This window comes from Purpureocillium lilacinum, assembly GCF_023168085.1.
Source record: "Purpureocillium lilacinum CBS 284.36 DNA, scaffold_2, whole genome shotgun sequence".
NCBI classification, from domain to species: Eukaryota; Fungi; Ascomycota; class Sordariomycetes; order Hypocreales; family Ophiocordycipitaceae; genus Purpureocillium; species Purpureocillium lilacinum.
The window spans coordinates 6,754,779-6,778,765 of NW_027072112.1; the positions used below are offsets into that span (position 1 = coordinate 6,754,779).

The 23,987-nt window shown below is 55.0% G+C and overlaps 9 protein-coding genes across 9 annotated transcripts; 3 read left to right on the top strand and 6 right to left on the bottom strand.

Moving 5' to 3' along the window:
- Positions 1 to 744: 744 nt before the first annotated feature.
- PLICBS_003847 (AP-3 complex subunit beta) lies at positions 745 to 3,182 on the top strand (the record flags this gene model as incomplete). Its single annotated transcript, XM_018323630.2, has 3 exons — positions 745 to 784; positions 844 to 995; positions 1,062 to 3,182. The coding sequence occupies 3 exons, from the start codon at positions 745 to 747 to the stop codon at positions 3,180 to 3,182; spliced, it is 2,313 nt and encodes a 770-aa protein (XP_018178861.1).
- Positions 3,183 to 3,416: 234 nt separating this feature from the next.
- Positions 3,417 to 4,681, bottom strand: PLICBS_003848 (uncharacterized protein; the record flags this gene model as incomplete). The annotated part of the gene is made up of 3 exons (XM_018323631.2): positions 3,417 to 3,705; positions 3,779 to 4,277; positions 4,453 to 4,681. 3 exons carry the CDS (start codon positions 4,679 to 4,681, stop codon positions 3,417 to 3,419), a joined length of 1,017 nt encoding a protein of 338 aa, XP_018178862.2.
- Positions 4,682 to 6,051: 1,370 nt separating this feature from the next.
- On the bottom strand, positions 6,052 to 7,180 carry PLICBS_003849 (uncharacterized protein; the record flags this gene model as incomplete). Its single annotated transcript, XM_018323632.2, has 3 exons — positions 6,052 to 6,774; positions 6,838 to 7,008; positions 7,076 to 7,180. 3 exons carry the CDS (start codon positions 7,178 to 7,180, stop codon positions 6,052 to 6,054), a joined length of 999 nt encoding a protein of 332 aa, XP_018178863.2.
- A 657-nt stretch (positions 7,181 to 7,837) lies between these two features.
- On the bottom strand, positions 7,838 to 8,461 carry PLICBS_003850 (uncharacterized protein; the record flags this gene model as incomplete). The annotated part of the gene is made up of 1 exon (XM_018323633.2): positions 7,838 to 8,461. The coding sequence occupies one exon, from the start codon at positions 8,459 to 8,461 to the stop codon at positions 7,838 to 7,840; it is 624 nt and encodes a 207-aa protein (XP_018178864.2).
- Positions 8,462 to 10,787: 2,326 nt separating this feature from the next.
- Positions 10,788 to 12,050, bottom strand: PLICBS_003851 (uncharacterized protein; the record flags this gene model as incomplete). The annotated part of the gene is made up of 2 exons (XM_018323634.2): positions 10,788 to 11,905; positions 11,978 to 12,050. The coding sequence occupies 2 exons, from the start codon at positions 12,048 to 12,050 to the stop codon at positions 10,788 to 10,790; spliced, it is 1,191 nt and encodes a 396-aa protein (XP_018178865.2).
- Positions 12,051 to 15,561: 3,511 nt separating this feature from the next.
- PLICBS_003852 (uncharacterized protein) lies at positions 15,562 to 17,164 on the top strand (the record flags this gene model as incomplete). Its single annotated transcript, XM_018323635.2, has 2 exons — positions 15,562 to 15,617; positions 15,676 to 17,164. 2 exons carry the CDS (start codon positions 15,562 to 15,564, stop codon positions 17,162 to 17,164), a joined length of 1,545 nt encoding a protein of 514 aa, XP_018178866.2.
- Positions 17,165 to 18,563: 1,399 nt separating this feature from the next.
- PLICBS_003853 (uncharacterized protein) lies at positions 18,564 to 19,871 on the top strand (the record flags this gene model as incomplete). The annotated part of the gene is made up of 2 exons (XM_018323636.2): positions 18,564 to 19,187; positions 19,245 to 19,871. The coding sequence occupies 2 exons, from the start codon at positions 18,564 to 18,566 to the stop codon at positions 19,869 to 19,871; spliced, it is 1,251 nt and encodes a 416-aa protein (XP_018178867.2).
- Positions 19,872 to 20,312: 441 nt separating this feature from the next.
- PLICBS_003854 (uncharacterized protein) lies at positions 20,313 to 21,449 on the bottom strand (the record flags this gene model as incomplete). The annotated part of the gene is made up of 1 exon (XM_018323637.2): positions 20,313 to 21,449. One exon carries the CDS (start codon positions 21,447 to 21,449, stop codon positions 20,313 to 20,315), a length of 1,137 nt encoding a protein of 378 aa, XP_018178868.1.
- Positions 21,450 to 21,577: 128 nt separating this feature from the next.
- On the bottom strand, positions 21,578 to 22,088 carry PLICBS_003855 (uncharacterized protein; the record flags this gene model as incomplete). Its single annotated transcript, XM_065600306.1, has 3 exons — positions 21,578 to 21,582; positions 21,632 to 22,019; positions 22,068 to 22,088. The coding sequence occupies 3 exons, from the start codon at positions 22,086 to 22,088 to the stop codon at positions 21,578 to 21,580; spliced, it is 414 nt and encodes a 137-aa protein (XP_065456378.1).
- Positions 22,089 to 23,987: the final 1,899 nt, after the last annotated feature.

Consider the following 23,987-nt stretch of genomic DNA (forward strand, 5'->3'; position numbering starts at 1 on the left):
CACACGTGTCGCAGCCCAAGCCCCATTTCTGTCACCCACATGCGCGTCCAATCCACTATCGAGGGTAGTCTGATATAGCTTTGGGAGACCTTCAAGCTGGTGGCACCTACGGTGCCGACAACCAGGTAAAGTTTCTTTGAGATAACGAAGTGAGTTATGGGCGCAAGGCATCCTGAAGCGTTCCGCCCAGAGACTCCATCTATCTGGGCTTTTTGACCACCGCGACTCTGAGAGTGACTTCAGACGGAAGTATCCCCGTACACTGAAGCCAATGTGAGTCTCGGTCGCATACAATACGTGCCCGTGTGCTTGAGATGGAGGTGCATGCGAGTTTAATGACTGCCTTGGTTCACTCTTGGCTGGAGGGCTGGGGGGTCCTGTGTGTATTGGCGACTCTTGATACCCCAGATGCGAGAGGCAGACAACGGGCAAGTGTAGCTTCGAGGATCACGCATTTCTCCGCAGTCGCGGAGGAGTCGAACCGCAGCTCTGGGAGAGACGCATCGTTGGACCGGAGGGCACGAACGGGCGGTGACGACGGGTGCGTTCGCTCATGGTGAGAGTGAGGTGCAGCAGAGATTGACGCTGGGGGGTGTGAGGGGTACGTACCCGACAGCTTCAGGGTTGGTGGGGTCGTTCGTTCGGCTGCCAATCGTCACGTCGTCATTCCTCCAGCTTCAACACCACTCCGTCTCAGCGTCGTCCAATCTACACACCGCGCGGGCGCAGCTCCTCCCGGCCACCATGGAGTCGATCGCGAGGATCTCGGGTCTCATGGAGACTGGTGAGCTATCCCGCCTCTCGTTGCCCACCCCGTGCCTTGTGCTAACGACTGGCCCGCAGCGAGAGAGCTGACCCTCGACGCCGCCCAGGCGACGCGCAACATGAGCAACATGCGCACCAGCACCCGCCCGCTCGATCGCAACCAGATGAGGAAGCTCCTCGACAGCAGGAATGACCGAGAGATTCTCGATGGCCTGCGACGGGTCATCTCGGTGAGCACGCACTGCTGCCGCGCTGACGCGATCTGCCTTCGACCACGACCACTGACGACTCTCCAGATGATGTACCGAAACCACAAGACGCTACCCTTCTTCTCTTCGGTCGTGAAAAACGTAGCCTCGCCCAACATCGAAATCAAGAAGCTCGTCTACATCTACCTTATCCACCACGCCGAGCACGAGCCCGACCTCGCCCTCCTCTCCATCAACACCATCCAGAAGTCGCTGTCCGACACGAACCCCCAGGTCCGCGCCCTCGCTCTCAAGACCATGTCGGGCATCCGTGTCCCGGTTATCAGCCAGATCGTCTCCCTCGCCATCAAGAAGGGCGTCGTCGACATGAGCCCCTACGTCCGCAAGGCCGCCGCCCTCGCCATCCCCAAGTGCTACCGCCTCGACCCGAGCCAGTCGCCGCAGCTCATCGAATACCTGTCTACCCTGCTAGGCGACAAGCAATACTACGTCGCCGGCGCGGCAGTGGCCTCATTCCTCGAAATCTGCCCCGAGCGCATCGACCTGATACACAAGCACTATCGCGCCCTGGTGCGCAAGAGCGTGGACATGGACGAGTGGAGTCAGCTGGCCATGCTGCGCCTGATGACTTACTACGCGCGCAAGTGCTTTCCGAGGAGTCAATTGTCGGACAAGCCCAGGCAAGATACCTCGGCCGATGACTTCTACGGTGAGTCGACTGGTGCCGCCTCGGGTCACGGCTCCTCCACGAATCCAGATCTGCTGCTGCTTCTCAACGCCATACGGCCACTACTCCAGAGCCGCAACTCTGCTGTCGTTGTCGCTGTCGCGCGTTGCTACGTCACCGTTGGGACGCCCGAGTACGTCAAGCTCGCCGTTGGTCCGCTCGTTGCGTTGCTGCGAGGGGCGCAAGACATCCAGCAGATTGCTCTCTACAACATCGTCTCCGTCTGCCTCCTTCGGCCAACCGACTTTGTCACATACGCGAGCCACTTCCTGGTCAAGTCAACAGACACAGCGCCCGTCTGGGAGCTGAAATTGGAGGTCTTGACCATCATCTTCCCTCACAGCCCTGTCCACGTCAAGAGTCTCATCCTCAAGGAGCTCGAGCACTTCTCGCAAGGGTCAAATAAGGCGCTGGTGCGAGAAGCCGTCCGCGCAATCGGGCGATGCGCGCAGTCCGACGCCACGACAGCCCCGCGTTGCCTGAAGCTGTTGCTTGGCCAGATTACCAGCTTGGATGGAACTCTCGCTGCCGAGTCCCTGACGGTCATCCGGCACCTGATACAGCAAGATGCCGATGGCCACGTTGGCACCGTGGTCAGGCTCGCGAAGAACCTCGACTCCGCCACGGATCCGCAGGCCAGAGCCACCATCATCTGGCTTGTGGGCGAGTTCTCGGGGCTCAACGGCGAGGACAACATTGCACCAGACGTTCTCCGAATCCTGCTCAAGGATTTTGCGAGCGAGTCGGAGGCTGCCAAGCGCCAGATCCTGTTGCTGGCAGCCAAGGTCTACCTCCACCATATCAATCGCAAGAGCGAGGCCGAAAAGGAGAGGGCAGCCGAGGAAGATCCGCCGCAAGAGTTGGAGACGCATCCCATCGAGCGGCTGTGGGACTATGTGGTACTGCTTGTGCGATACGATACGTCGTATGATCTCAGGGACCGAGCCAGAATGTATCGATCTCTACTGGGCGTTCCGCAGCTGGCGACGCTCATGCTTCTGGCCCCGAAGCCCGCCCCGCAGGCCCCCAGTCCGTCCGAATCGAGGAAGGGCTTCCTGCTTGGCTCGTCAACGTTGGTCTTGGCTGGCGGAGGCGGTATCCACGGATTGAGCGGATACGAGACGCTGCCGGACTGGGTTGAGGCCGGCAAAGAGCCAGATCCGAGACTACGAGATGAAAACGGAGGCGGGCACTCATCTCGGTACGACAACGAAAAGTCTGTACCGGCAATGGAGAGGCTCGACGATGCGGCCCGGGCGGTCCCACCGCAAAAGGCCAACGGCCTCGGAGACAAGGTTGGTGCAAAGACTCTGGACGACTGGCTGGCCGAGGAGGAAGACAGTGGGGAGACGGAGGAGGAGACGGAAGAAGAGACGGACGAGGAGGAGGAAGAAGAGGAGGAGAGCGATGAGGACGGGGAGGACGAGGAGGACGAGGAGAGTGACGACGATGGAGAAAATGACAGGTTGGTCAAACAGTGAGGTAGCATCTCATCACAGGAACAGGCATAGCAGGCGACAGGCATGGAGTCCAAGTCTTAGTCCGGTTGACCTGGGGAACGCTTGATTGCGACTCCAGTCTGGTATCTGCGAGAGTAAATACATGTCATCATCTCAAAAGTAGGCTTCAACGCCGTCTATCCAACGCCAAGTTTTGCTGCTCCTCGAAATGTTCTGCTCTTCTTTGCGTTCTTCCTAGACTCTCCCTGTGGCGATTCAAGCCGGCTGCTCGACCTTGCGCCTGTTGTTGGCCGCGCCAGTCGCTTCGTTCTTGGTCTCGTCGCTCTCACCGTCGCGCTCGGCGTCAGTGCCAGTCGCGCCGCCGGCGGAGTTCGCCTTGGCCATTTCCTTTGCGTAGCCGTTGCGCATCTGCGGGAAGAACAGGCCCGGGTGGAAGATGGTGAGGAGGTAGACGGCGATGAGCACGAGGGTGGCGTCGAGGACGAGGAAGCTGGGTTGGTCCTGCATGATGTGGTTGCCCCAGCCACCGCTCATCTCGACGATTCTGCGTTTTCGCTGTGAGCGCCTGCCGGGGAAAAGGAGGAAACGTGGATAGGGAGAGAGGATGCTCGACTCACCGGTACACGCAACGGATGAGGATGGCAATGTACGCAGCCGTGACGGCCCACACAAACTGGCGAAACTTGGAATTGTTCCACAGCGCGAGCGTCTCCCGCGGCGCCTCTCCGGAGCGGACGAACCGAATCGCTCGACGCCAGTAGTCGGCGCCCATGAGGCCAAACAGGGCGAGGACAACGACCTGGAGAGCGACGCCTGCGATGATGGCCTGGTTCCCCGCGCGCTGGAGCTTGCGGTTCTCGTGGCCCGCGGCGGCGGCGATGCCGCCGCCGATGGCCTGGACGATGAGGCAGGTCAGGTCGGCGGGGAGAAAGATGCGCGGGTACCAGGCGGCAGGGACGCGGGAGAGGTGCGGCGCGAGGTGCAGGGCGACGTGCTTGAGAGTGAGGTAGACGGAGACGCAGATGAAGGTCGGGGCGAGAATGATGGCGCAAATTTGCAGCTCGAAGGCGCCGTTATTCCAGGGGTTGTAGTGGAGGAGGATGCGGCCGACGTAGCCTGTTGCACGTCAGTTGAGTTCAATCAACATCTTCTTTCTTGTCTTCTTTCTTTCCATGGCCGGTCGCAATGCAACCCATTCTCTGCGGCGACTTCAAAGAGAGCGCAAGCGCGGCGACATGAGATTAAGAGGAAGGCACTCGCGGGACGACAAGAACTGGAGGATGCAACTCACCTGCCGTCTCGAGGATAAGCCCCACGGTTATGGCCGCGCAGTACGTCCAGGTGCGCTTCCAGGCGCCCAGCCCGGCGGCGGCGAAGAGGCACAGCGCAAAGGCAATGGCGAAGAAGATGCCGGACCCGAGGTTGGGGTAGTAGCCTAGGACGGTACCTTCGACGGGGCATGCGAAGGAGACCTCGGTGCAGTCCTTCATGCGCGCGCCGGTCGAGTTGGCGGATGACATGGTGGGCGGCTTTTCCCCTTTTCCCCTCGCTGTGCCGGCTTTCGGTCTCTGTTCGATGTGTATGCCTTTCGTTGAGCTTGTGCTTTACCGCCTCTTCGATGGTGTTGCCGGGAGCTGCTTGGTGCTTTCGTGTCGCGCCTGGGCTGTCGTCGGTGTGCGATGAGTAGATTACATACGTCGTCGCTGCTCGCTGTAGACGAGAGATAGTAGAAGACAAGTTTCGACAGGTGCAAGAACAGAGACCTGTATCGGGAAAGTGAAGAGTATTGAATGAGTGTCGTCGGTTCGGGGATATGCGCGCTGCCACGGGGCAGCAGGTCGATATCCAAGAAAACCACCACAGTTTCATGTGTCTGACGGGAGGGCGGGCGGCAACGTGGGGATCAAATATAGATGAATGTCCCGCGAATCAACCAACTAGTTTCATCCAGGAGCAGAATCTGACATTGTGACTGCTGCGACTCGCACTACGTACTAGCCTGCCGGCCCTTCATGCTCCTCGCGCTTCCACTTCCTCCCTAGCCTGTGCGATGACGGCCGCGACTCTTCTGTTGGGAGGGGGAGAAGGGCGACTGGAAGGGACCAAATGGGGCCAAAAGTCCGCAGGCTTGCTGCTGGAACCACGAGCCACAGGCCGCGCCAAGTCCGCTGGGTCCGGTGAGCTGACGGCGCGCGGCGTGGGGGACGGGGATGGATGGATGGGGACGATGGATCATGGATGTCGTTGAATGGTCCTTGTCACTTGATCCACCCTGACTCGATGGCAGCGGCAGAATTCGATCAATGTGGGTTTGTGCCTGGACGGCTTGCCATGCCTCTTCGTCTTTTCGATTGCCCTCCCCCGGCCCAGGAACAATCGACATCGTGTTCGACTACCGTACACGGCCGAAGGAACTCCTGCCTTCGCTCTCCCATCCTTCGAGCACAACTCCGACGTGGCGGGCGCTAATACTTGGGCCAGCGCGCGTGCGTCGTTGACGTGCAGCGACGGCGCGGGTCCAGCGCTCTCGGGTCGGCGCCGTCCCGGGCGCCTCCCTTTTGTGAAAGGGGTGCAAAGGTGGGCAGCGGGAACTGGTGCTCCGGCGCTCGGCCGAGCGACGGCGCAATTGTTGGTGCGCATGAGTGTTCCACTGGCGAGGCGTGCGCTGACGGTTGGTCCGTCGAGGGGACAGGGTTGGTCCGTCGCCGAGCTGTGTGCTGTTACTTCTGAAGTGGCTGGAAACTCTCTTTCCAGGTTTCCGCTGCACGAATCACGCAAGTGCCATAGCAATGATAGCATCTTCCACGCGAAGCACCACCTAGCAACAAGACATGTGCACACCGACGCCATGGAAGCGAGCAGGATTTTGCTGCTGTAAGGTCTATGTCGCTCACTCCTCCTTGCCCCCCAGATACCGGTACACGACGGAAAAGTCGCGCCCCTTGCACTCGTCGAGCTTCTCGGCCGCCTCGTACACGCCGTACGCCGTGTCGGCCAGGGCCATGCGCGCGCCCGCCTCCTCGGCCGCCACCATGGCCAGCCGCAGGTCCTTCTTCATGAGCGAGATGCCGAAGCCGCCGCGGTAGTCCCTGCCGGCCGGCGCTGCCTCGACGACGCCCCGGACCGGGTTGTTGACCTCGCTGGGCCAGCACCGACCCGTGCTCACGTTGATGACGCCCGCCAGCTTCTTGGGGTCCAGCCCCCACCGCATCCCCAGGTTCATGGCCTCGGCCGTCGCGATGTTGTTGAGCGCCAGCAGGTAGTTGTTGGCCAGCTTGGCCGACAGGCCTGCGCCCTGCTCGCCGCAGTGCAGCACCTTGCGTCCCATCCGCAGCAGGACGGGCTCCACGCGCGGCACCGTGCCCTCGTCCGCGCCCAGCATGAAGGTCAGCGTGCCCGCCGTCGCGCCCACCACGCCGCCCGACATGGGGGCGTCCACGAACGTGCCCTGCCCGGCGGACGCGACCGACGCAGCCACCTGCCGGGACGTCGACGGGTCGATGGTGGAGCAGTCGACGAAGACGCGGTCCCTTTTCGGGAGCGATCCCGCCAGGATCGATTTGTAGACGCCCTGCACGTGCTGCGGCTCGGGGAGGACCGTGATGACCGTGTCCTACACGCGATGGTGCGTCAGAAGGGAATGGCGAAGAGGAACAGACCAGATTGAAAGACTCACAGCGTCCTTGGAAGCGTCAAAGGCGCTGGCTGCCAGCTCGACGGCTGCGCCGTTACCCGTAGCCTTCATCTCCGTCTCGAGGCCCTTCATGGCCTCCGGGTTAATGTCGAAGATGGTGACCTTGTCCGTGGGCTTGAGCTTGGCCTGGAGGTTCTTGGCCATTTGGTAGCCCTGGATCCCAGGTCAGCGGTCGAGCCCAACCTGACGAAGCGCAACGCTGCAAACTCGGGAAACCAACCATCTGGCCGAGGCCGACAAAGCCGTAGGTGTCGAGTCGGCGCGCCGTGCTGGCAAAGCCCCTCCTCTGGGCGAGACCGCCCAGGCGTGTTACTGCGACTCTCATCTTGAACTGCTTGACGATTACGACTCCGGCTCCATCACGGCAGAAGAAGAAGCCCGGAAGGGAGAAGACGGGCTGAGACAGGATGCGCCGACGTGACGGCAGGCACGCGGGGTGGCAGTCGCTGGGCTGGCGCGTTGGTTTTACCGAGAAAGCCGCCCATTGCCGTTGCCAGCCATGCGGTTCAACGGGGACGGACCCCCGCCATCCGCTGGGCCTGGGCAGCACCGCAGCTGGGGATCAGACGGGAGAGAGCGTGCGGGGCGGGCAACTTGGCTGCGGAGGGGACTGGGGCGGAGCCCGGGGGTGGACGGCCATGCATGCGGAGAAAATTGGGGCGTCCATTTGCTGCCCAGCCCTGCAAGCCCTGACTGCTGTTCTCCAGCGGGCTCAGCCGGTCATGGTCATGCCCACAGGAACGCGCCTCATCGGTCAGCGAGCTCCCTGGCGGACGGGGATGATTGAGGGGCTTTTCAGGGGAGCTCTCCGCTACAGAGCACTGATGAGAGCAGAACCTTGAGCAGCAATCCCGCGTGAAAGTTCCAGCAGTCGGATCAGGCACCATCTACGACTCCTTTTCACGTACGAATTACCTCTAGTAGTAACCCATTCACCATGGACCTTGCGAGTCCTGTCACCGCCATCGTCGTCGCCAAACCCTCACTCCACGTACCCCAGGTCGCGAAACGCCCGGTCCAGAATCTCCCGGATCGTCTGCTCCTTGCGCAGGTTGTACTCCATGATGCTCTCGCCGTTGCGCGCCGACACCTCGGCGACCTCGCCCTTCACACGCGCGTACAGCGCAAAGTCGTCGGGCGACTTGAGTAACCAGTCGCGAAAGATGCGGTGCCGCTCTGCTTCGGGGCAGCCCGGCCTCCAGACGTGCAGGTTGACGGGGAACTGCTCGCCGCGCTCGCCGCCCTGGCAGAAGAAGCGGTGCTCGTGCCAGTGTGGCTCTCGCAGCAGGAACAGGAAGCCCGCGCGCTCCAAAGGCCCGACGTACGCCGCCTCGTCGCTCACGTCGCGCACCGTCAGGTCCACGTCGATGATGGCCTTGGCCGGCATCCCGGGCAGGCTGGTCGACCCGACGTGCGCGACCGACACGGCCGTATCGCCGAGCGCTGCCTCGATGCGCGCCTTGGCCGCCGCAAAGTGCGCCGCCCAGCTTGGGTCCGCCTCGACGATGGCCACCGGGGGCTGGAATTTGCGCACCGCGATGCGCTCCACCAGCTCCGGGTCGAAGTCGTGGTGCTTGACAAATTCGTCGAGAGGCACGGACGGCATCTTGGTCGTAATCGTTGTCGAAGCGGTTCTGGACCGAGCGGGTGACGCGAGCGACAGAGCAGGCGGCTCGACGAAGGACAAATGGTGGGTTGCAGAACAAAGGTGAGCAAAGGAGTAAGTTCCGCCTCCTGCGGGCCAGATGGCCGACCCTACGCTTAGCTTTCTCACCTGTCAGTGTCGTGATTACACGGCGTCATCGCCGTGCCGTGCCGTCCATGCACCCCGTCTCGAAAGGTGATGGCCTCAGCCCGAAGCTGACGCCGGTGAGTCACCGGCCGTCATTGGTGACCCCAGTTCCCAACGCACCTTATCAAGGGTCCATGCCCGCCGCTTTATATCATAGTATTTCAGATGGAGTGGGCAAGAGCTTCATCCAACGCATAATTGGCTAAGAGGAGTGCTCTTCGTAGAGCCAACTTTTGCTAGTTGTAGATCTCTGCTCCATTTTTTTTATCGGCCGCACGCCTACCCCCATGCTGCCCTAGCGATGTTGTACTGCGCACTGGCGCAGGCATGGGACGGCAGCGGCGCGCTACTTGTTGCTCTCGTTGCTCTCGTTGCTCTATGGGCTCTGCAACTAGCAAAACTTGGCTGAACAAATAACACTACTCTTGGCGAAAAGCTCGCAAAACATGTCTATTGTGCATGACCCAGTGGCCCTCTTTGTGATTATGAATGGCCGTGAATCGAGATCATGTAATTCCAAGGTTCTTGGGAGGTCCTCGGTCGTTTCGCCGTAATAACGCCCTGGTCAGCATATTAGCAGCACCCCAGCACAACACGAGCTCTGAAAGGAAATATATGCTGCCAGTGGTCCGATAAATTGCTGCTTCCTGAGCATCGGACAAGGTTTTGGCCCGGCAGGACACAAGACATCAGCTCGTGAGCATGGCCGTGAGCGTACATGTAGAGGGCAAGGCCTTCGAGACATGGGAGGGCACAAAAGAAGGCGTCTGAAGCTTTGAACCTTTCGCAAGACGATTCTTCGTCCTCTGTTTTGGTCGCAACCATGGTGCTGAGGAGAAGTAGGTTACAAAAACGGTAGGCTTTAGCTAGCCAGCGCAAATCGTCTATTGACAGTCCATGTTCCAGAATGGATAATTTTCGAAGGCTCTTCAGGTTCGTATAACTGGCCCAGACCGGTAGGCTGCCTTGTTCGGGTCGCTAGAGGGAAAGCGAGGTCAAAGAGCTTAGTCTCGCAACATGACTCCAGGGCGCCCATGCTTCCACATGTCTACAGAACTGAAGTTCTCTGAGGGGTGAAACCCCGCCAGCCACCATAGTAACTGAGAGATGGTCGTCGTATGCGCCGTAGGTGCCATGAGAAACGCAAACAGACCCAGAGTGAGTTGAGGATTCCCAGTGATGTAGAGAGGGCGGTCATTGGGCGCTATGGTGGAAGGAGGTAGGATATACAACAGGTATGATGTGGTGCACTAGACGTAAGCCCATGACAAATTGTTTAGCAAGCACGACTTGCGACGTAACCTCGCGGCTGATCTACGAGGCCAGTTTCCATCCAGTAATGCATGGTGCTTGCCGTCTTAGCAACCACGAAGCGCCTCAACCTCGCATTGCTAAGATCCCTCATTCCACGACTTGGCAAAGGATAGCCTTCAACCCTTTGAAAATCTCTCGAGTACACCACCGAGTTCAGCCTCTGGAGTTCCCATTATGACCATACCTCGTTCGTCCAGGAGACGTGTATCTCATACGCCCTAGACCCGATCACGATATAAGACGCACATACTTGCATGCGGCTCTAGGAGGCCTCATGCTCTTGAAATCTAAGGGATTCAGGGACTACATTAAGCAGAACACCCCTGAGTTGGGCAAGAGAAAATCCGCGTGCTTGCACGAGACCTGGAGCCTAGGTAGGACTTTGACATCTGATGATATAGCCCCGCGGGTATTTATGGGAGAACTACTACTCACCCACACGCATATCTCTATTTATGGAGCTTTGCTGCCCTAAACGCAAACTGTTTCACTTTATAGCGAACCGTATCTGCCTCGACGTTATGTATAGTCCATACCGACGGCACTGCCATCCCGCCGCAAGTGCAAGTAGGATGTTTGCCCTCACATGCACGGAAACAGGTGGTGTCCGAATAGCTGCTCTCTCACGGATAGCTAGAGATTCATGACTACGTACCGTAGCTAAGAGTTTTGACTCTTAGTAGCAGCTGGGACTGCCTATAGATAAAGAGAAAAAGAGATCAAATATAGATAAATTAATTTTCTACTCTGTGAGGTCCCATTATGTCCATTCCTTCCTACTAATAGTCTCCATCAGGTTACGTCCAGAAATGGCATCCAGCACCTTTCATTTCGCGCACAGGCCCTTAAGGTTCGATGTTTTGCAAGAGTTACACCTGAACTCGTTGTTCTTGCCGGTCGTGTTAACAAAAATATCAACATCGTTATCCTTGAATGTATTCCGGAGGAAGATGTTGTCTGAAGGGATGGCCTTGCGCCCGAGAGTCAGGCAAGACAGGCCGAATAAGGGATCGGTTGGGAGGCATTCCTCGTCAATGACCACCAGGCCTGCAGCAGTACCCTTGTTCTTCTGCCCTTCAATAACATTGTCGCTAACTCTCGAACCGACTGCGCCATCAACGATTATGCCGGAAGCGGCCTGGCAGCCAGGGTCACTCGGGCCGATGTAGTTGTGACGAATCTTGGCGCGAGTAACGCCGGGATCGACAAAGATACCATAGCAGGACTGCGAGATCTTATTATGATGCACGTCTGCGTCATTAGTCTGGACACAGAGACCGACACCGTGATTTTTGACCTCGTTCTTCTTGATCTGAACATCGGAGAAGTTGTCCATGCAAATAGCGATCGCCTGAAGTCCCGGGCCCGTATATGAGACCTTGTTGTCCTCGACTAGAGTCTCGGTCGAGCCAGCCGTGAGGAAGCCATACCTGGCACCGTCGGTGAGCGTGTTCTTACTAACGTGGGTATTCCTAGCACCGACGATGGCAATATTAATGCCAGAGAATTTGCGGACCTCGAAGCCGATGATAGAAACACCTTTGACGGGCCTCTTTACCGACAGCACCTTGCGGTGCTCTATGACGAACTTGTCCAGTTTGATGCCTTTCCCTTGCACACAGATGCCAGCCTCAGTATTGGGGCCACTTAGGCCCGAGCACTGATTCTTGCTGGGCTTCTGAGGAGGGACCAGAACGGCACCCTTGCCGATGAGCTCGATGCCATCTTTGGAGATGGTTAGCTGCTCGACGTGAACGCCGCCGACAACAATGATTTTATCACCGGGGGAGGCCTTATTGATGGCACTCTGGATACTCTCGTGGGCGCGGACATATATGGTGTGACGGTGGCCATAGAATTCGTTATCTGCGTAGTCGGGGCTATACTGGTCCTCATAGTTACAGCAAGACTTATCCTTGTGCTGGCACTTAGGCTTGCCCCGGGCTGTGCAAGTTAGCATACGTCTTATCGAAACAACTTGAACGCTTTGTTATAAATACACACCATCTAACCCACCGTCGCCCGGGAGAGGTGAGGCGCAAACGCCTTGAAGGAGGAAGAAACCGGTAAGGGAGGGTATGAACTTCATGGTAATCAGTCACTACGTAGTAGTAACGAGTGCATATGCTCAAGCGTAGACTAAATAAAATCCACGTACGATCAATTGCTCGGGTCTGAGAGGGGGATTATATACATGTAGCTATGATGTCTTCGGCTGCCTTTTAAAGCCACCAACCTTGCCTTCCATCCCGCAGCGAGACTCGAGGGGCCTAACCCAAATAACGCTAGCACAAGCTACGGAGCTCCAAGAGCGCTGGTTCTCCCCGAATCAGAAAACGGGGCCGATGGTTGCTACCCAACCGTTGGATCCAATGATCACCGCTCGGGTGGGATGTGTGCGTGCGGATGATCAGGCACGAGCGGCCATATTTTCATGTCGACAAGGATAGTAGCGAGCCAGCCTCATTGGCGAACAAGGACGTTGATTTGTAGCATGAGACTTTAGGGTTGAGTTGGTTCAGATGCGGACGCCATGGCGGTTCAAGAGGCTTGGGGCTGGACTTAACGGTGCCGAAGGGTTGAAGGTCAAGTGTAGTCTCCTTCTGGTGGCGCAAATTGAGACGCACAAATGAGGGGGCAACGGTAACAGAGGGCATCAAGAGGGCGCCAGGGGGTAAGTCCTTAATTGGTCCATCAATACGAAGATCAAGAGGCGTAACAGATCGGTATCCAGTGACCGCAGCGGACCAAACCTTCTTCGAGGACACGATACTTGGTGGGCACGCCACCATACGTTATTGCGTAGTACCTACATCCGGGCAAAATCGACGATTATCACGCATGTCCCTGATACCCACCAGCCACTGTTGGAGCCATGTCAGTGGCGACAAGATGTTGGGTTATGCATGCGTACTACGTCTTGCTGCTGTCACGTCCAGTCGCTGTGGAATTGTGTAAATTCGGCCGAGTGTGTATTGTGTGTCCGTGTAAGCCACCCTGCCAGTTCAGGAGCTTCCAGTCCAGTTAGTCAGAGCTCGGGTGGTGGCTCGATGCATGGCCAATCTAATGGCTGGGAACCCCACTCTGGTAACGGCACATACGTGCCCAAGACCGTGAAGCAACGGCTATCCCTATGCCGAGTTCACACCCTTCGAATAACGTCATTCCGTGACAGAACATAGACACACCAAGCTCTCGGACGCAAAAGGCGCGGGAGGGTGTCTACTAGTTAGCCTGCAAAGTGAGAGAAGTAACCTACGTAGGAGACGCTCATTACGGTATCCCACTCCTGCGCCTGCTTCATCTCCTCTGGTGTTTATGGCTGATCTTTCCACTTTCCGCTCCGAGAACTTCCCGACTCGATTTCCTCTACTCGATTTCCTCTACTCACGCTCCGAGTCGCTAGGGCATAGGGAAGGCCCCTGCACACCGTGAGTACTCGTGGCTCATGGCTGTTATTTCCCTTATAACCAAGCATATAAGGCTCAGTCTCACCACCCCACGGTGTTCCCTCGTCCATCAGGGGAGCAAGCTGTCGCATCTCGGACCTGCTCGGCCCTCCTGCTCGACGATGTCCTCATTCCACCATGGACATGATTAGAATATCTTCGTTGAGCTAGAAGTGCCAAGCTAAAACTACGAGCGTTCTTCCGCCCTTGTTAATTCTCCCAACCCGGTGAGTTTCGAGCTTAATTAGACTGGTGCATCTCGAAGATCATCATCACAAGTATCATAAGACAGGTTTTGAATAGAGACAGATCGGTGACTTAGTGTTGATATTGACATGTGTTATATTCACCTCGGTACTAGAAGGTCCAGAAAATGACCCGGAAGACAGGGTGCCTCATGTAGGAATCTCACGTGGGCTTTTTGCAAAACGATTCACTTAAGCCTTCCAAGCAAAGAAATTCCTACCGACAACAGCCATTCCAACTCACCCAAGCGGAGAACGACTTGGGTTTGCCTCGCAAAAGTCGCCAGCGCAACGAACCGACTTTACCGACGGCCCGTTCGGCAAGCTTAAACAATTGCTCAAACCAGACAAGCGGTACACAGTACCTAGTAAATTGCCAGTGGCATTCTCATCGCTGTAGAGATAGCATTCTGCATATGACCAATCCGAGCCCGGGAGTCGGAAAGATTTGGCGCTAGAGTGTTGATAATTGTAGGAAGTCCATCTATTCTGCCAATTGATTTTAACGAGGGTGTCGCCGTCGCAGTGGTCTCCAGAGTTGAATTCGATGTCGGCCAGTATGTTGCACTGGTAAGGAGATACCCACGCAGCGGGACCGGCAAGGATGGCAGCAGGAGCTAGGAAGAGTGCTGATAATATTCCATGATGGACCATTTTGCTTGCTGTGCTGCTGTTGAAGATTGGCTGGCCAAAAAGGGGAAGAAACTTTTGAATTGAACCATGCTCCTCAGGTGCACAGAACATTGAGGTTCAATTTCAAGAACATGAGCGCAATACTCCTGGCTTAAGTATATTGATTAAGCTGGATTCTCGATACTAGTACCAGTGTCCTGGTTTCTCCGTGTGTGGAATCATCATCCGGTTCGCCAGCATGAAGCTCACGTCAGCCATGTCATGTTATCGGGACAAATGCTAGCGGTACAGGGGACACTTCAATATTCCTCATTCTAGGGCTCTTCTAAGCTGACTCCAGGCTCGTCGTGCGTGTTATCCAGAAAAGAGGTCGCAAGTAAATAGGGGAGATGCAGATCTGCCAGGGAACTAACATAAGCTTCTATTAATACTATGCTTTCCATAGCTAGAAAACATATGATATGGCAGACTTTAATGCATTAGAGACAAGACCTAGCGGATGCTGATTAAAATCATGTAATAATAGCCTCGACGTAAGTCTAGCTTTAGGAATGATAAGAATAACAGAATGAGAGCTCCTCTCAGTAGCCATGAACTATTTATTCCAGTCCATCCTGTGTTCTAAGAAAGGCCCCAGGAACATGAACGGCTCTCTGATACCACGATAATGGTGGCCCTCCTTCCAGTTCTTGGGCTCCTGGCCCTAACGGCCACTTCAACAGCACTTGGAATCAACGACGTTGACCTCGTCTGGTATAACAACCCGAACGACCCCAGTGCTGCATGCAACGAAGGCCAAAGACAAATTATATTGGAGGAGTTTGGAGTTGCCCTGGACGCCGCGCAGACAGCGTATGAAAGTTGGAAGGCGGATTCGAACTACGCCAAAGCACTTTTCCCTCAAGCCCTGACCGACAATACGGAATTTTATACCCGCATTCGAAACAGGCTATATGCCTTACCCCTAAGTAAGTTTCCTACAATACGTACAGGCCCCTTCGAAAGAGAAGCCTTTGGTCTTTTTCTCACATGGTGGGACGTAGTGCTTCAGGGAAAAGGCGGCAACGGCTACGGTAAGGACGGTAAGGTCAGAGTCGTATGCGCTAATACACTTGCTTGCAAACAAGACGGTGTTATAGCTACTATGAATGACCCCGGATGGTGGATGAACTTTTGTCCTGAGTTCTTCAACAATAAGCAACCTACTCAGAAACTGCTAGATATTTGCCACAACCGGGTGCCGGACCTTAATACTGCAGGCAGTGAACGAGCCATGGCCGTCATTCATGAACTCACTCACACGAGTTTTATCGGGTACCCTAGGGCAAAGTATGTATCTGCTAATTTGACTGATATTCATTATGCTAACGCTGTTCTACTCGACCAGGACACAAGACTATGCATATGGCCTTGTGGACTCGATGCGGCTCGCGGCAGGCATGTTTGATCGGAGTTGTGCGGCTGATTACCCCCCGACCCCTCAGCCTTTATGTCCAAAGGAGGGAGATGCACAGAAAGAGGGCCCTTGCAAAGCGGGCGAGAGCGAATACAACGCCGATACATACAAGTATCTGATAACGGGCCTCTATTTTGAGAAAAAGTGTGGAAAGCCCATACCGTTTTCTCCGATCCAGCAAAGATCGCTCGATTTCCGTCGGGACACAAGCTGCCCCGCGCCCAGTAACCCCGACATCATCGACCCCGGCCCTCTCCCAGGGAAGGTCAACGGTTACGTACGTTTCGGAGACTCATACGCCTCTGGACTGGGCGCCGGCACGACGTCCCAGGATGGTTGCCGGGTGGGTTCAAATAACTATGGCAATCTTCTCGTTCAACATTTCAACCAGAACGGCCTCGACTATCAACAGCTGTCGTGCTCGGGGGATACCCTTGATGGACTTGCCGGGCAGATTGACAAATGGAGCAACCAAAACATAGCCACGTTCGGCACGCTGACTATCGGTGGCAATGACCTTGGCTTTAGTGACTTGGTGGCAAACTGTGTCATTACGCCTTTTACCTGGCGAGGTGGATCGGCTAATCGCGCCTCCTGCCTGGACGTCCAGAACAAGGCTCGCGGTTATCTACAAGACTCCAGCGACAATGGGCTGCGGGCCAATCTCAAGAACGCATATCTCAAGATCATGCAGAAATCTACACTTCCAGGCTTCCAACTCTACGTCACTGGCTATCCGACCTTTTTCAACGCGGACACGGACACTTGCGACTATTCATCCTTCCACCTTTGGTGGGGCGGCTACAACCCGTCTAGCGACTGGCCGTCCTACCGAACAACCTTCTTGACAAAGGCTCTGCGTGCTGAGCTCAACGACCTCGTGGCACAGCTAAACAGCTGCATTCTCGGAGCCGTCCAAGACGCCAACGCCGCGTTTGGCGGAAATCAGGTACATTTTGTAGATGTGGTTGGTGCTTTCGAAGGACATCGCTGGTGCGAGGGCAGCACAAAGGAGCCTGACCAGGCCAACAGCAACACATTCTTTCTTCTCAGCAACTGGGCCGATTCGGCGGGGAACTCAAACAAGAAAGCCCGGTCACTGGATACACGTGGCCAGCGAGACTACTCATCCCAGCTCCCTGATGGAGCCACCTGCGCGGACAACCTCGGCCCCAACGCAGACCCTGCAGCTGTTCAAGCTTGTTGGTTGGCGCAGGGCATCACCAAAGACCCGAATGGTCCAGCGGCTCATCTTCTTGGGACGTCCAAGGCGTATGGAAACTACAGCCATGCTACATTGACAGTGTCGAGGTTCTCGCCGACGTGGCTGATCGAAACGTTCCACCCTCGCACTAGTGGCATGAAAGCGTATCGAGATGCGATAATTCACGCCATGCAGCAGACTGGGTTCAGTGTCTGATATCAAGGGAAATGGATCCTCGCCGCTGTTTACCCCTAGTCAGTTGTTTCTTAACATGCAATGTTGCATACGAAGTTACTTAGTGCTGCTTTCGCTCTCGATTCCGCCTTCATCTGCTAGCTAAGCTAAAACCTCTCCCCAAAACTATCTAGGTAGTCACCTTTCTTCAGTGGTACACCTTCTTTCCATAAAATACTATATGCTATACTAACGTGGAAATAAATCGTGGGCAAGCTATACCCATAATCAAAGCGTACCCGGAGAATGGCGCCCTCTCGCTACTAGAAGCTGATGGTAAAAGGATCATTTCCCCAATTCGGCCATTGATCAGAGACCTGCTTGCGCTAGCTAGGACTCCCTGAGCTCTCTCAATTCGAGCATATATATCACTAAAAATGACCAGTTTGTTCTCGAACCGCGGCGGCTCGGTGCCGGACAGGAAGGCAACCAGTTTCATGACTGTTTCTGTCGCCATCTGAACTTGGAATGTCAGAGGCAGCATGTCTGGATGAATGCTGGCAGCCGGGACTGCTGTTCTCCAACCTCGAGTAAATGTGCCAAGGATTTGAGAGCGCTTTGGGCGGCCGAAATCGAGCTGTCGTAAGGGGTATGGCTCATAGTGATCGGCAAACTGTTTATAAAAAGGCTTGTTTCCTTGTAGCGGCGAACAAATCAAGCTAGGCAGGGAAGTTTTAATTACCCATGAAGTGACTCATGCTTGTCTATTGCTAGATCTCCCCTTCTTATCTAGTCTCTAAGCCCTGTCTGGAAGTCGCACTTGCCTGTAAGCTCGCAGTGCGGGGTTATTATGCGATATATGACTATGCGCCATGTGATCATGCGCTATATAATCATGCGCTACGTGTTTAGCTCTTATATATTAGGGGTTAGTCCTCGGGGTCCGAGCCCGGGCGCTGCCCGGGCTGCCCGTTATTTATATAGCGTAATAAAGTAGATATTATGAAATAACGCGGCAGCTGTGCCGATATCCTCCTATCAAAGAAGAGTCTCTTCGGGGCAATTGATACAGTGCACGGGCGTGATGTTTTAGCTACATTGGCGTGACCACCTCGTTGGATGGTATGTCGGGGCTCAGACGCTCAATACCTCTGGGTGGCCGGCAGGCGTAACTCAACTCCGTGCCAACCAGAGGGGTTCAGTTCGGCTCAGCAGACGGGGCAGTGACCGTGAGAGCCTCGGGCGAGCGCCACATACGTCAGAACCCCATAACCAAATACACTGCCTAACTGGTGGTCACTCGTCACAACACAACAAGCGGCCTGATCTCTGAACGCTCTCCGGAAAACACTGAACTGTACCGCGAACCGGGGGCTTGAATGAATATCGGCAACAGTACTGTGTGCAGAGTGTTTAAACAAGAATTGAGGTATTTATCGGCATGCCCCGCAGAAAGAACCAATCCTCCGCGTCCCTCGGCATCCGGCTCGACAACCCATGCCACCACTTTACGCCCGGGGACGACGTCACAGGCCATGTCTACCGGCGCGACCATGCCGTCGGCACAAATGCCCACGTCACAATCATGTTTACGGGCGAGGTTTGGAACGAGGAAGATCGGACAGAGCACCGGGGCAACATCCATAGCAACAACGCGTGGGGCATCACTCGCACCGGCATCCATCGCTCTGTCAACACGCTCTTCCAGACAGCCCAGACACTCTACAGCGGGTCGGTATACATGCCGGCAGGTAGACGCGAGCAGAAATGGCCCTTCGCATTCACAATACCTACTCGCGCCAATGGGCCATTAACGGGGAGAAGAGGCTTCACGGCGCCCACCGCGCTAAAGGGCCAAAAGCAACCCCTCCCGCCGAGCTATGTACTCGCCGTCGGCGACTCCGTCGAGGCCGCGGTAGAGTACGTTCTTGATGCGAAGGTAACCTTCGAGTCCAACGGCAAGAGTTATAGACACCAAGCCCTGCTCCTCCTCAATATCGTCCCGTACCTAGCTCGGCTTCCACTTACGGATCACAAACTGAAGACCTGGTATTTCGAGCGCACCGTGAAGACACAGCGGCTCCTCCCGCATATGCACGATGCTGAACTGACATGGCGACAGCGTATGACCAGGCTGGTCCGGCCAAACAAGGTCCCCAGCCTCGCGTGCAAGGTTGAGGTGCAGGCGCCTGGAGTTATCCAGCTGGAAAACCACCACCCGATTCCCTTCCGCGTGTGCGTGGTCCCCGTCATGGGCCCGGATTCAGGTTCCAGCACACAACTCGGCAGCGTCCCGCAGAGAGCTAAATTGACGCGCATCCGCATTTCCGTTTACTCTGTGACCTCTATCAAGGTCAGCGACAGAGACGACTCCGGTACCCTGGCGGCGACGGTGATTATCGACCTTCCGGTCATAGAGCACATGGTGGGGAAGTTTTCGAGCGACACAAGCGACAAGAGCAGCGCTATTGAGATCCCTTGTGGTCAAGACGTGGTGGCAATGGATATTGGGACGCTTATCGGGCTCAAGATCGGACACCGTGCGAAAGGAGAATACCCCGCTGGCCCGGAACGGCAGGGGGGAGTATTGGCGACGGTATACCCTACCATTGCAACGTGGTATCTCGCGCTCAAGCACAAGCTAGCTTGGGAGATTGCCCTCGAAATTTGTGGGGAGAAGTTTGACATCGGGGCTACGGACGACGTCGTAATACTGCCTCCACCACGTCTACAGCAGGGCTTATCATAGACCGGACAATCCAGGTCTGGAGCCGAAGGGCGATCCGCCGCACGGCTTAGCGATTCTGCGGACTACGGACACCTCTGCTGTCGTTCCACGCCGTGTACTGAGAGCGTAACCAGTATGCAGTGAGCTTATGCCATGCTGTTATGTGCTTTCATATCCTCGACAAGTTACAGCCATGCCAACGACTCCCCAGAAGCGCGAGAGGCCCCGGAAGTACGGACCGAAACAGGAGAAAGCGCAGCGAGGTGTCCTCGCGAAACTTCCACAATCGCGGAGCAACTGGCGAGGAGCAGTGTAGGACGGGGCCCCGAACCGACCTTAGCCAGGATGTGCTTTCGAGTTGAATTAATCCGGTCAAGTCAATCAAGCTGAGGCCGAGCAATGTGTCAATCATACAACCGAGATCCCCCCGACTTGACTTGATTGAATGGAGAGGTGACCTGGCTAATCTTTGCAAAACTTTGCGTTCCACTCGTCGTTGATATCAGAATAGTCCTCCGGGCCATATGGGTCCACAATCTCTTTGAACCAGCCAGTCTTCCGATGAACTCTCAGGCCCATATCAGCCATCATCATATCCAAATAGGGTACCGCCTCAAAGACGAAATCAGGGTATCTGCTTCCTGGATCATTGGGATACCGCCATTTGCCAAATCGGTTGTGCAAAATAGTTTGGTAGTGCACTTGGTTGAGTGTCAAGATGCTGCCATTCGCAACGAGGTGGCCGTCAACACCGTCCGAATCCAGAACTGCGGAGCTGGGGTCTCGCGCAAGCTTCCCATCAAAATATGCACTAATCCACAGGCCCTGTGCGTGAGCGCAGATCACGTTGCTAAAGTTCATGATGGCACCTGCAAATGCAAGGTCCTTGCTGCGCAGGAAATCGGCCGTGCCGGGAACCATGAAGCGATATAGCATGAATGGCGTCTGGGATATAGCCGACGCCTGAGTCTCACCATTGGCAAATTTGAATGCCTTCGTATCTGCTAGCGGCACGTAGTTCGGGTTGAACTTCGGAGGCACCTTGAGCCCAGGAAACAGCTGCTGGATCTCAGCATCTGCTTGTGCGACAAGATTCGCCTGTGCCGCTAGGCTCTCATCCGGAGACAAAGCTGCATCTTCAGCTGACCGAGAGTATGGCAGACCTATCCGCTTCTCGATACCCTCGGGCAGAAACTTCAAAGGTGGCGAGTGCTTCCAGCCAGTCACACAGAGCATTGCGTTCGACTCGAGTACCGTCCCGTCAGAATCATCTAGATGAACCTTGCCCTCGCTTAGGTGGGAGATGTCCGCCAGATGGATTCTTACAGTGCCGTTGCGGATGGGCTCGAAAAAGTCGGTCTCATAGTTGAGGATACTGAAGGTGCAGCCCGTGGTCATTGCGTCGCAAGTAGGCTTGAGCTTTCCAATCTCAGGATCTTTGTCAAATCCCATTAGCCCGATCACATCGCTGCCGATGGCGTTCCAAAACCTTTCCGTGAGAGCTCGCCCGATCGCAGTTCGATGCCAGAATGACTTGATGACCGCGTAACCGCTATCCTCTCCCCAGATGCACGGTCCGAACCAGTGCAGCACGCGCATATCAACGAATGGAGTAAGCAAAGGTAAAATAGACGTTTACGGAATAGACTCACTGACGAGCTTCTCCAACCACCTCTTGAGGGGAGTTACATACGGAGGGGACATCCAGCAAGGCCCGTGTCCAGAGGCTATTCTGCAAGTTAGCTAGTCTCGGGATCAGTTCACCATACGCAGAGGCGGACCTCGAATGATCCAGTCTACTTTGATCCCCTTGGTGCCGTATGCATACACTGCATCCCATGCAGACTTGGTGCCGCCAAATATGGTCACCCTTCCGCCCAGCGATGGATCAACTGTATCGCCGTATTTCGCGAAATGTTTGGCGTGGAATATGGGGCGATGATATTCCTCCTGGCCCTTGATATTCGGCATGAATGGATCCGATACCATGCCTGAAGCGACTATAAGCCGCCTGGTGTACAAGTCTGACTGACGTGAACTATCCTCCTTGCCATCAACGACCGGAGAGACCTTGACCACCCAGCCGCCGTTGGGTTTATGCTCGGCAGAGACCGCTTTGGTGTTCACCCTGATGCTGTTGAAGATGCCGAAATGCTTTGCATACGCCTCCTGATAGGAATTAAGTACCCGTCCAGGGATGTGTTCCCCTGGCTTCACGCCAAAAAGATTTGGGTCCATTGGAAAATCGGGGTATTCGTAAGTGCCCAGCAAGTTATTACTTTTCAGGCCTGGATAAATGCGCTCGGCGGCCCACACCCCCCCCAGACTGGAGGCCGACTCCACCACGGCGATGGACTGATCCGGATGCTGGCAATGATACTGTTTGGCAGCTCCCAGGCCATAGAAGCCTGACATCATGCCCTTCCGTCAGTGTGGCTTCAGTTCACAGCTGAGGGCACGCGCACTCACCTGCACCAATAATCACAATGTCTAATTCCTCCATTTTACCACCCATGTTTTGGTTCTACTATGTGGTAAATATGTCAATGGAACTGGTCAAAACCAGCTCATTCATTGGTATACACCGGGAGAGGGGACAGACAGGACGATGGCGGAAGGGTGGGATGGCTGGATTTAAGGTTGGACTCGAAGGCCACAGCTGAAATTTAATCACTGCTCAGGGGTTGCGGCGGTTGTGAGTTGGACCCACTGGTGGGCTTACAGCTCAATCTTTTAATGTGGACGGCACGGGGGGCTTAGTCGAAGAACCAACAAGTCTGTCCACCCGTTTCCCCTTTGACCAATGGCTGATGTTGGCCGGGCTGTCGACAACGGAGACCCACGTCGGTACTCAATTTGTGCGACCCCGTTGGCAGGGGTTTCGGAAGTGGTCAGCGGCCGGTTTCCATGGATCCCTGGTTGCTCTAGCTGGATCGGGAAATTGGAAGCTCGGACCACCTGCCGCCATGATCCTGACCATGCCATGGCATGGATGTCAGACGATCTTGTCTACGTCGTCTATATTTAGCATCCAGTCAATTGATGAGAATTATCTTGAGGAATTCTAACTCTAATATTGTAAGCTATCGGGCATCTCTTATATACAAACGAAAGGTTTTGCTTGTTTAGGCAGTGACAGTTGCCTGGATAGGCAACTGCTACTACCGCAGGCAGGCGAGACATGCGACATCCCGGGTTGCGACGCTGTTGCGAGGGATGGCGATACGCGCTTACCTGGCTAAGTTGGAGTGGGTTATGGAGCCTAGATCAAACAGTCGTCATCGCGAGGTAGGCTGGACGCCGCCGGTGCTATCGACGTCGCCGCCGCCGGGTAGGCGGGTACGGTAGGAAAAGTATGCATTATACCGTAATCAGTAACTTTCGTATGTATATAAAAACGTATGTAACTATAACCTTTAAAGCCCTATAAAGCGCCTTTATACCCCTTTTAACTCCTACCCGCGGTCTAATATAAATAGTATATATTTAAGGGTTATTACTTACTAGATCTAGTAATTAAGGGCAATAATACGTAAAAAGGGCGTTAGGTATTATAACTTATATCGTAATAGCTATTTTTAAGTATCTTTAACTTCTCTAGAACTAGCTCTTATTATTTAATTAAGCGTTAATAATAGCTTTAATTAATATAGATAATAACGACCCTTTTAATAACTTTAATAATAGCCTTATTAATATTAAAGGTATAGCTATTAAGGACCTTATTAATATTAAAGGTATAGTTATTAAGGACCTTATTAACGTTAAAGGTATAGCTATTAAGAACTTTAATAGCATTAAAGGTATAGCTAATAACGCTTTAAGTAATATTATTATACCTTAATAGCTTATTAAGTAACCTAGCTAAATAATCTAGACGATTTTCTATATTCGAAACGGTCGATTAGGGGGGGCAAGTACTACGAAATTTTCGCCGTCTAAGCGCTTAGTCGGTTAAAACGCGTATACGATTAGAATGCGTATCTATTAGGTGCGATTAGGTGCGGTCGTATTACGGCTAGAGAGGTAGGATATTAGAAAAAGGAAAGAGGACATTAGAGGACCCTATTAGAGCCGGGGACCCCCTTAGGACGGAGGCGGCCCTATAGGCCCTACGAGCGAATCGGGCTATAGGCC